This window comes from Mastomys coucha, unplaced genomic scaffold (assembly GCF_008632895.1).
Source record: "Mastomys coucha isolate ucsf_1 unplaced genomic scaffold, UCSF_Mcou_1 pScaffold15, whole genome shotgun sequence".
Lineage (NCBI taxonomy): Eukaryota > Metazoa > Chordata > Mammalia > Rodentia > Muridae > Mastomys > Mastomys coucha.
The window spans coordinates 13,960,041-13,971,795 of NW_022196897.1; the positions used below are offsets into that span (position 1 = coordinate 13,960,041).

Consider the following 11,755-nt stretch of genomic DNA (forward strand, 5'->3'; position numbering starts at 1 on the left):
AAAGAGAGCAGATAGGGGGCTGCTGTGAGAGAACAACAGGAAGCTGGTCACTGCGCCTCTGAGCCGGGAGAAGAGACTGAGGAAAGAGACCGTCTGGATGTGACATAGAATACAGGTCCTTTTTCCTGAGGTTGGCTAGTCAGACAGACAGACATTGCACAGGGACTTCACAGAACATGTGCAAGCTCTGAGAAATGTCCTGTCCCACAGGACGAGGGGCGAGTGCCACAGCCAGTAGCACACTGAGGCTTGGCTTTTGGAGCTTCAGGGGCAGGGCATCCCAGCTACTTCCTGAGAACCTTGTCTCCTCAGCTCCTGCATTCTGGGTCCCCACCTCTCTGCAGCCTATCTGTCCTGCACAGAGTCCTTCAAATGTCCCCACAGGTCTTCACCAGCCCGAGCATGTAATCCCACTCTACACCCACTCCTAGATCCCATCCGAGGCAAAGTGGCCCTTGTTCCCTAACAGCTGGGGCTAGAACCTGAATGAGATTAGATGGGCAGTTGTGGGAGGACCAAGGGCCACATGACTTCCTTGTGTTGCCAAATCCTGGCCAAAAGACTCTTGCCTGATATCTCCAGAGGTGACCAGGTTCCCTGTGTTTTTTCCATCAAATGGAGTAGCTGTCCCAGAGGCGGAAGTAACCCCTGAACCCACAGATGGCATCTAAGGGTAGGGCTTCAGGGTGTGAAGAGCTGAGGTGGGTTTGTCCCTTTCTCTGGCAGACAGATTGCATTAGTGTGGCCTACTTTCTTTCACGTGCCACCTGTCCTGAGGTTTCCCAGCCTGTTTTCACACAACCTAGGCTTTCCAACATTACCTGGCCAAAACTTTTGTTTGTTTGTTTGTTTGTTTGTTTGTTCTGGAAACAGGGATTCTCTGAGTAGTCCTGGCTGTCCTGGAACTCACTCTGTAGACCAGGCTGGCCTCAAACTCAGAAATCTGCCTGCCTTTGCCTCCCAAGTGCTGGGATTAAAGGAGTTGCCTCCCAAGTGCTGGGATTAAAGGAGCGCACCACCACTGTCCCTCTCTGGCCAAAACTTCAAGGGGGAGGGGGCGGGCAGAATGCCTGGATCATTCTCATGCCACAGTTGAAAAGTGATCCCAGTGTGGTACTGATGCTAAATTCAGGAATCTGGTTCCCCCAGCTTAAGGACAGCAGAAACAATTTTTTTCTACATGCCATACAGGACACTATCCAAACAGAAAGAGACTGGGTGGGCAGCCACAGCAGGCGCCCACAGCAAGTGCCCAAGACTGCCCTATTATGTTTGTTCAGATTGATGAGTTTTTATCCATTTAAGCTGCTATAACAAAATGCTTCAGACTGTACAATCTACAAACAACATGAATTTGCTTACTGCTCTAGAAGCTGGGAAGTCTGAGTTTAGGATGCTTGCACATTTGGTGTCGGGCCAGAGATGCTCTCTGCTCCAAACATGACACTTTCTTGTGTTCACATGGTGAAGGCCAAAGGGCAAAGAACAAATGACAGCTGGCTCCTCTGAATACTTTGGTGGGGTGGCCCAATCCTATTGATGGGGAGGGGTCCCTCCTGATTCAAACTTATCCTATAAGCCCACTTCTTCCTTCATTTTATTTTATTTTATTTTTACTTTATCTATTTATTTGCTTAATTATTTATTTTTGTATTTGGGGGGACGGGGTTTCTTTGTGTATCCATAGCTATCCTAGAACTCACTCTGTAGACCAGGCTGGGCTCTAACTCAGAGATTTGCCTGCTCTGTCTCCCGACTGCTGGGATCCCAGTCATGCACCACCATCACCTGGCATTGTTTCCTTTATTTTTATGCGTTTGGGTGTTTTGCCTGTGTGTATGTATGTGGATCATATATGTGCACTGATCATGCAGGCCAAAGGGAAGCACTGGATGCCCTGTGACTGAAGTGGTTGTGAGCAGCCATGTGGATGCTAAGAATTAAGCCCAGGTCCTCTGAAAGAGCAGCCAGTTAGTTCTCTTAACTACTGAGCCACCTCTCCAGTTCTAGGTCCCACCTTTTTTTTTTTTTTTTTTTTTTGGTTTTGGTTTTTCGAGACAGGGTTTCTCTGTGTATCCCTGGCTGTCCTGGAACTCACTCTGTAGACCAGGCTGGCCTAGAACTCAGAAATCCTCCTGCCTTTGCCTCCCAAGTGCTGGGATTAAAGGCATGCACCACCACCGCCCAGCAGGTCTCACCTCTTAATACTATCAAATCAAGTTGTAGTGATTTGGTCCCAATGTGGGTAAAAATCACAGTATAGTATAAGTGAAAAAAAGAGGGGTGACACATACTAGCAGGCAATCCACGACCCATGTTCTATAACAGTGTAGGTGAGTGGACTGGACAGAAGAAGAGGCAGTGGCTGAGTGCTTCCACCTCAGAGGCACCCCCTGCATATGTTTAAAGAAAGGATCTCCAGAGAAGATCAACCTGGATTAGGTTGGCCCTAAAGGCAAAGACGTGTCATTGTAAGACATGGGGAGGAGAGAAAGCCACATGGAGGGATATGGTCACAAACCCAGGAATGTCTGCAGAGCCCAAACTCTTTCTAATAAAGTCAGCTTCTGCTCTGAGTCTCTGGAATGAGCATCCCCTGGGCAAGTACACTCTGTGGGGTAGGTTCTGCTGACATCTAGCCCTAGCATTGTGGAGTTCTAAGTGTCTGTTTAAGCCACCCAGTTTCTGATGGTACCAGCACTGGGGCAACCATAGGGAGCACATGGCTGTCCCTGGTCACATTTAATGAGTACTTACCATCCATTACAACCTCTGTCTAGTGTGCTCCATCTCACAATTCTGGGGGGTCAGAATAAGAGCTGGGTGATACATTCGTGACCACAGGTATAGGAAGGCTAGCAGGAGTATGAAGATCCATTACACAATTCCCCTCCTGTCCACTCCACCATCCCACTCCTAGCCTGGGGCATTTGGAGCCTTGAGAAGGGGAAAATCTACTGGGCTCTGCTGCTATGGGGGGACGGTCCCAGAAGAGTGGTGCACCTTCCTAACTCAGCTGGGTTTAGGCACCTTTCAAGTCTTTCCCACCATCCGTCCACCTTATCTGAAGCAACACATATGACCCAGTGCTCTACACGTCCTGGTGAGTACACCCCTCCGTGTTATTCCCTGGCACTCTCTGGTCACTTGCTTGTGACACCACCTATTAGGGCACAGATGGGCAGAAAGTAGGACAAAGACAAGATTCACAAACCAGGCAGAAGTGTGTGACCACTTCCTGTTTGGTCCACCTGCTCCTGCAGGCCCCAGGGACAACCTGGGTGACAAAGCCTGCAACAGTCAGTGAGTGTGCCTCAGGAATGCTGCATGGCTAGGTGTCTCATGCTGACAGTGCCTTCCGCCTCACATGGACCCATGTGTACTGTGTGTGTATGTCATCTTCCCGAGGCTCTCGTGGGTGGGACAGACTGTTTCCGTCTTGGCTTCTATGGGGATGTGACATAGATCCATAGACTTGCTACTATATTCACTAATGTTTTGAAGCTCCCAAGGGAACAGCAGTGGATGACTCCGTCACAGAAGGATGTGTTCAATCAGGACAGCAGAGAGGAACTCACACCTACATTTAAGAAGCAAATCTTTCCTCAGACCAGTGAACTTATTTATAGACCAGGGTAAAACTAAGTGCAGTTTCTTACGGGTGTATCTGGCTTTATCCCCTTCTCTCCTCAATGTTTTGTTTCTCTTCCCCCTTTGTCTTCCTGTCTCTCTCTCACAACAGTTTGGAATTCTTGGCACAGGCTAGCTACTTGCCCTTGTCCACAGATGTGGATTGATACCACAGCTAATGGTCTTTAGGATGTTTACAGTCACACCTCCCCCCCAAAGCCCTGCAGAATCAGCTCTGCTGGGAAAAGGGCCCTAGGAGACATCAGGTAGAAGGTAGGGTCTAGACACCTATCACAGGGGTACTCTAACCCACTCCAGACCCAAGGTGACAGGCCTGGGACAAGGTGAAGTTTAGGCCTGAGAAACCTAAGCTTTGCCTTCTGGTCCTACAGCCCGGGCAGATGGCCTGAAGTGAGTCCACTACTGCCACCTTGTGCGTGACACAGACCATCAAGTGACCACAGCAAGCACATGTAGGTGACTGCAGGAAGTCATCTGGTGATGTGGTGTGACATGAACCTCTTGGCGCTCACCTGACATGGGGTGGTGGCAAGGTCACCTGTCTCCCACCCTTCCCCATGATCTGTAGCATAGCTAGTGGTTATTCCCACATGGCAAACAACTTCTTCTCTTGCATGTCCCATAGGGAGAGAATGCAGCCATTCAGCTGCTGCCAAGACTTTACAGGTGGGGGATAACCAGGTTCCTAGCTGTACACAGGCAGGGAAGCTGCAGTGGGGGAGGGGGGAGAGGAAAGAGCTCCTTTTCAGGCTAAACAGAGTCCCACTACCTCTCCCTCCGTGTGTGTGTGTGTGTGTGTGTGTGTGTGTGTGTGTGTGTGTGTGTTCAGAGCTAGCAGGAGGCCCACAGAGATGTGGGTTGATATCCCAAGGGTCCCTCTTCCTCTAAGCCCATCTTTCCTTTTCCCACAAGCATCCTCGATGTTGGGCCTGCTTCCCCATGCCTACTCTTACTACATTCCACCTGAAGACGCCCTTGATGGGAGAAGTTTCCCTGGCTGTGTGGTAGAGTGTGTGCCAGGAGTGATTTATGGTCCAGGATCATCTACAATTGTAATAGTCCTCTGATGCCGGAGGTGCTCATTGTGTGCTAGGAACCCTAAGCACTACACAGGCCTCATCCTCACAGACCCTTTGTAGGAGACAGAACAGAATCTTGGAGAAAGAAGCTTGTTCCTGGTCAGTAGGGACAGAGATAGCTTTCAAGTTCATGTCTCTCTAACACAGAAACTGAATCCTCAGCCAGCTTGCTTCAGAGCTGACTCTCACAATCTGTGCCCCTCTTCCTGACTCAAGGAAGAGGCAAATTCATCCCCAGTGAGAATGCTGTGGGCCACACATCCCCTAACTACAGAACCCTGTAACATCACGTATAGAGCTCATTGGTTTGGTCCTTGGCAAAGCTGGGGGCCCACAGGGGCTTGTATTGCTACAGTATATCTCTAAGGGCCTCCTAAAGCCAAGGACTGGGAATCTAAGCTCAGTCTGACACCAAGTGGGTCACAGCAGCTTCCACTTGCATGATGTGTCCTTTGTGGGCAACCAGGAAGTGCCTGCATTCCAGAGCCAAGGTCTGCTAGGGGCCAGGCCTGAGACTTCAGCAAACGTGGGTGGTGCCTGGCCAGCCACAACACATACTCTGCCTTAGCCAAGTGAGAGCAAGACCTGGCTCCTGTGGTCTTAAGGGGGGTGTGTGGGGACAGCAGCAAGCCTGCGCCTCGCCGCAGGCACAGATGGTTCTCATTGCTCGCTCCAGCTCTTTCCTAGGAAAACAAACTAGCTCAGGGCCAACAGCCCAGTTTTATCTTGTGTTTGTTTTTGTTGCCATTTCTCTTTGCCTGAAGCCACTGTACTTGTGGGCTGCGTCTGCAGGGTCTGTCTGGGGTGACCTTGGCACGGTGTCCTGCTTCAGGCCAGGGGTGCAGAAAAAATTGCCAAGGACACTATCATATTCTGCACCCTGACTTGTCCCTGTTCCACAGAGGATCACAGCTACTTTTTCAAGAAGATTTAGACTGGGCCAGGGAGGAGAGCAGAGACCTAGGTGAGTCTCAGTTGGGCTGGGTGTCCAGATGGTGCCCTGTGGCTGGCTGGGGGTTGGCTGGGGTAAAGGCTCCAAGGCTACTCAAGTATGGATGAAGAAAGGTCACTCAGAGGTTCAGATCCTCAGGGTCCTGGGACAATTCAGAGGAGGGTAGACAGATGAATGAGCACCGCTAGTCTTCCACCTGGGCCCCCAATCATCTTCCAGTATGTTTTCCAAACACTTGGATTTCACAGGTAGTGACAACATGAAGTCTGGTGGTGAAAGCCCTAGGAAGGTAGAGACTTGCCCAAGACTGGACAGCATCCTCGAACCCTAACCCCATCCAAGAAGGCCTGGATTCTCCTTCGCCCCGGGTGTATCTGCATCTGCATGACCTGTACCCCACAAAAGCTGACAGAAAAAGAACAGGTCGTGTGCGTGACAGCAAAGTCATAAGAGGTTTCAACAGCCGAACCAGAGTACAGGGTCTCGTGTGTGTGTGTGTGTGTGTGTGTGTGTGTGTGTGTGTGTGTGTGTGTGTGTGTGACCGCGGCACTAAACTCCAGGGGCTTAGCAGGTCTTCCCCCAAAGAAAAGGAAACACAGCTTTGTCCAGACTAGATAGAGCAGGACTCTCCCTACACTGGACCTCAAAGACAGAGCCCCGCCCACCCCACGGTAGGCGGGACCGCCGCAGTGGTGGCCGGTGGGCGCCTGCCCCTCCCCACCCTCCCTCCGCCTGGCGGCGGTGACATCACAGCTCTGGAGGGAGGGGCGGTGGCACCCCAGCACATCACTTCCTCGGCGTCTCGCGCGGACGCGCGGACGGACGCGCGGACAGGCGGACGGACGCGCGGACAGGCGGGCAGATCGGCAGGCGGACGGCCGCAGCGCGGGGCGGTGCTCCTGCACAGCGCGTCCCCGACTCATGGCGAGCCCGGCCCCGCCCGTGGCCGAGGAGCTCCCGGGCCCGGCCGCCAGGCGCCTCTACTCCAGGTAGTTCAAGGACCGGGATGGGGACGGGGACCTGAGCGGCGGATGAGGGCGGGAGGCTGCCGGCCCAGAACAAAGACTGCAGCGGCGACGCGCAACGTGGCCGGGGACGCGCCTCCCTAGATCTGCGTAGGGAGCGGTGGGGGCACGGGGCCCAAAGATCAGCCCCGCGGTAGAGGGGCTGGGGCTGGGTTCTTCCCGTAACCCCGTCCCGGTGCCGAAAGGGCTTACGGGGCGGGCACTCCACCACCCGGCGCTGCGGGACCCTGAGTAGCATGGATGTCAGTCTTCGTTATCTGGAGTTCTCTTCTCAAGCCTGATAACTGCCATGACCCGGTGCTGGTGTAGCGTGGCCACGACCGAGGCTGTCATGATGGGGCCCTGCCTTCTCTAGCTATCCCCAGCCCTAGGCCAGGAACAGTTGGGCCTGAGCCAGGCAGGTGGGTGTGTGCCTCGCTACAAAGGCATTTGCCTTCCAGGCAGGTTCACAGGTGATCCAGCGGTCTGTGCTGCGTGCCCACGCCCACTGGGAATGACAGGGTAGACTAGCCAGCCCCTGGCTCCATGCCTTCTTGGTGACTCCCGCCTGATGAGGGTGTTCCCTAGTGAGATGCTGGTCCCAGAAGTGGACCAGTGCTGTCAGTTCATTCTGGCCTCAGGTTGAACTTGAAGGGTCTGAGTGCTGGGTAGGGACTGTCATCAGCCCTAAAGGAAGGCCCAGCATCCTTCGGTGAGCTTCTGACTCCCACCCTGTCTAACCCTTCCCCAAATCTGGGGTGTCCCTGTTGGGGGTCAACCCTAAAGAAATCTACTCAAGTGAGGTAGTTCATCAGCTAGCCAAGCTCTGCCTAGTACCCCCAAAGAGCAAAACGAGGGCTTGGTGCCTGGTGAGCAGAGACCTTGCCCTCCCATTCTACTCTACTGCAGCTGAGAGACAGTGTCCCCATTGTGTGGTGTTGAAGATCATGCCTGAACCCCATACCCTGCCTCCCAGTTCTGGTGCAGGGGTAAGAGGTTTGCTAGCAGCTTCTTGGAGTCCCCTGGGAGGCTGTGTGGGGTCACATTTAACTCAGGGCCAGCCACCTGTGAGGAGGGGGTGTCTACTAAGCAGATTGCAGTGTGTGTGTGTGTGTGTGTGTGTGTGTGTGTGTGTGTGTGTGTAAGAGAGGGAGGTGGACATTCAGAGGACAGGTCTTGAAGCTTTTGTCAGTTGCTCCCAGTTCCCCCTTGAGGTGACTCACTAGGCAGAACTCTGGCCCCTGGATAGCTCTCACTGGTTAGGGACAGTATTCAGGATACTGGTTGAGGCCCCCTGCTCAACCGGGCATCCCTCCAAGCTGAAACCCAAGCCGAGCTCAGAGGGTTGAGCTGGGACCAGATTTAAGTTGAGCAGCCAAGAGCCTTCCCACAGGGCCTTCCAGGAGGGTCTTCACCTATTGGGTCACAGCCAGGCCTGGATAGCCAGTCCCCGGCTTTGATAGGCTTGTCAGCTGTGAAGTACCTGAAGCATTTTGAAGCAGGTATTAGAGTTCAGAGATGAAAAGCCTCTACCATCAAGCCCAGCAACCTGTGGCCACTGGGACTAAAAGGAGGAAATCCAAGCATGTCCTATCCCCTCGTGAACCCCAGTGTGTTCATGGAAGCTTGCCTGGGAGAATTGTGGCTGCCGAGGTACATGGGTGCCGAGTGAACTGGATCCACCTCACCTAAGAGTGCCCGTGGCGTCTCTGGGCTGATACGGGATGTCTTGGGGGAGACGCTCTCTGCATCATCCACCATCCCACGAGCATCCCCAGTTCTTATTGGCATCTGACTGAGAGGGTTTGATACTTATAAAATGGGACTGAAGAGCTGAGAAGAGCCACAGATGTGTCCCTGAATGACCAGCTCCTCGTGGAGTGTAGAGAGGGGCTGGCTCAGGGAGGCAGGAACACTGGGAGAGGTAGGGTAGAATGGAGAGGGTCTCTGCTGAGAATCCCTGGTCCACTGGCACTGAGGCCAGAACAGGGCTTAGGATAGAGGGTCCTGGAGATGAACAAGTAGCCAGGAGGTCCTTACAGCTCCTCTTCTGGCCTCCCAGCCCCACGAGGAAGAAGCTAAGACTTGAGTGAAGCTGGGAAGCGAGGGTTAGCCAGGGAGCCCACCTTGGAGTGGCCTTACAAAAGGTGTACCTAGGCTAGGGGCTACTGGTGCCCAGGCATGGCAAGGCCGCTGTGACCACATAGCCAAACAATGCTGGTGCCCTACCAGGTACAGAGTCTTAGTACCTCTTTCTGTGCCTCACCTCAGCACTGTCCCAGACAGGACAATTGCCCAGGAATCCCTGCAAACCCAACCTTTAGGTACTTTACTGAAGTTGCGGTATCCCCTCCCTTCCAGTAGCTTCTACTGCCCCATAGTCCCTCTCACCCCTTCCCCAGGCTGCTGACGGAATGTCAGTGTAACTTCCTTCAATGACATGCTGGACAGTCAAGAGTCAAGCTGGGAGCAAGGGTCTATCAAGCCTTTGGCCAGGTGCAGAGAAGGAGGCAGGCAGAGATTCAGGTAGCTAGACATGGAGTGTTAAGACAGCGAGTCAGCTCACTGTGGGTACCGGAGGACACCAGGAATCTTAGGGAGACACACAGATGAGGTCAGGAGGCCATGAGCAGAATGTGGCTGGCCACTAAGGAGTCAGCTACTGCTTTGGTGACTGAGAAGTGGCAGACAGTGCCTGGGTCTTGGTTCTTGTGTTCTTGGCATCTATCTGTAAGGAGAGTGGCACAGAGCTGTGATCCTTTTAAATTGGCTCCATAGGTGACATGGCTTGGAGTCAGGACCTCAGTGTGGAGATGGGTCAGCTGGGTGGGCAGTGCCCTCCTCTTTGGGGAAGTGAAGGATCACCATTTATCTGTTCAGCAATAGGTCTGTCTGACCAGATGACAAATACCAGGCAAGAGTCACTCACTCCGAGAATTGGAGTGGTATGGACAGTGGGAGACACTAAGCTCTAGACCCCAGGTGACTTTGATTTTTGAGCCTCGAGAGTGGAATTTTAGATAACCCTTGGAGTGAACAGGCCTTTCAGAGGCCTGAGATGACCCAGCATCTGTTTGTTCAAGTGGCTGCTCCGCTTGGCATATGGACACCTTGACAGGCGACAGATGGACAGCACCTTCTAGGCCTGCAGAGATGGGAACAGAGGTTCCAGGAACTTCTCTGCTCAGCCACATCAGACTGGCTGCCCCAAGAGGGCAGGAGAAGGTGGAAAGCAAAGTAGGCATGTTGATGGGAAGGCAGGCAGGCCCCAGAGAGCACCCCTAGAGGTTCCAGGCTGGACTGATACTCTTGACCAAGGTGTTCCAGAAGTGGTACCCCTGTGCCTACAGATGCTCAGAACAGGAAATAAGTTATCTACAGTCTAGAAGTCTTCTCCACTCACCCTGGAGTTTCTGTCTCTGCTAAGAGCCCCAAGTCGTCTCAGCACCTACCCCTGCTATCCAGTCCCTGTGGCTGCAGCCGTACTCACCCTGTTCTCTTCTCTGGGTTCCATAGCCCAAAGCCATGTAGGCTGGCAGGAGGGCTTCAAGGGGTCCTGTCATCAGGGGGATGAGGCCAAAATGGGGCAGCGGTCTAGGGGAAGGCCTCTGAGAAGCCACCAGTACACTGCCCTGGTGCACACACTGGATCAGGTCCTGACTCTGTTGTCCTCTGTCCATCAGGGGACATCGATAGGTCCTCTGCACTCTTGGGGTCTCTCCCTTTGCCCTAGAAGGGTGGCCACGGTGGCTGGGACCTTAGAAGTTAGAGAAAGAGCCCAACTGTGCTGAGATCAGCCTCCACAGACCCTGTGTGGCCCTGCACTCTGGTTAGACCTGGAATCTGGAGCTTACCTTGATGAACTGGGTGAGTGTGCCCATGGGCAAGAGTCCTGCAAGGTGAAGAGGATTCTGTGTTCCAGGTCAGTTGAGTTGCCTATACCAGGATGCAGGGCAGACCAACAGGCAGGAGCTGGAGAGAGTGAAGAGGCGGAGTAACAATGTTGTCTGGAATCCTAACTTTGCCCAGCGGTAGGATAGGCTCTCCTGCTTGGCATTCCAGGTGGAAGACTCTGGTTTTCTGTCAGCACCAGGTGGGGGTCAGAACTGGACTGGAAGGTTCTCATGTCCATCTTTTTTTCACCACTACTGTTGCTAGTCCTAGCACTCCCGAAGTCCCTGGGTCCTGAGTCTGAACTGCATAAAAATTTGCTAAGGGATTGGTTCTATGTTCCCTGCCCAACCCCCAAGGAGGACAGAAGGGCAGCAGAGGATTACCCCACCCCCTCTGCCATCAGTGTTCATCCATCCAGCCCGAGCTGCCCTTGATCCCTTGATCCACATTATACCTTGGGAAGGACAGAGGAGCTGCTGGGGAGCCCCGGGTCTCCTATAGCCTTAAGATCCTGAGATTGGCACATCCCCTGGGACTATGGCCAAAGCTCTGTGATGCTGGCTTCTGCCATGGAGGGCCAGCCTCTGGCCCTGAGCTTGGCAGAGAAGGCTGTGTGCAAGGTGGTATATGGTGCCCCCCGCCCCCGCCCATTGCTGCTGCCCGTGGGCCTGGAGCTGTGGCTGTATGTGCAGAAGATGCGTAACCTCCAGAGAAAGAGGTGGGGACCAGGCAGGTATCAGGCTTCAAGGCCGGGTGCCTGGGTGGGTCCAGACATGATTTAGGAGTGTCTTGGAGTTGGGGAGGGACAGGAACCTGCAGAGAAAGGGGTTGAGCAGGTGACAGGTGTCAGATGGGTGTCTGGCATGATTCAGGGCTGTCTTGTGGGGAAGGGCTCTTCGTGTCACGGCCTAAGTCAGTTCCCTATCTAGTATAGAGTAACCATTGCATCCTTGTCCCTTCTGGAATATTCCCCAGGGCTTCTTCCCCACTCCTCTCCCAAACCTTTGCTCTTTGGGTGTCAAATCTCTGGTCTAGGAGGATGACAGGGTGGGAAGGCAGTATCTCCCATGTAACAGACACACCTATGCAGTCATCTAGAAGGACGGCAAGGCTGGGCGGTGGTGGCGCACGCCTTTAATCCCAGCACTTGGGAGGCAGAGGCAGGTGGATTTCTG

The 11,755-nt window shown here is 53.5% G+C and overlaps 1 protein-coding gene across 3 annotated transcripts in view; it reads left to right on the forward strand.

Moving 5' to 3' along the window:
* The first annotated feature begins 6,428 nt into the window (after positions 1–6,428).
* Gpsm1 (G protein signaling modulator 1) overlaps positions 6,429–11,755 on the forward strand; it is a 27,390-nt gene continuing 22,063 nt past the window's right edge. The window contains exon 1 of one of the 3 annotated variants that reach the window (XM_031369428.1): positions 6,429–6,671. In XM_031369428.1, coding sequence (XP_031225288.1) covers positions 6,604–6,671 — 68 coding nt within the window. In that variant the 5' untranslated portion in view covers positions 6,429–6,603. Of the gene's footprint in view, positions 6,672–10,491; positions 11,299–11,755 lie in introns of those variants that run through there. The other 2 variants (XM_031369427.1, XM_031369429.1) reach the window with 2 other exon arrangements.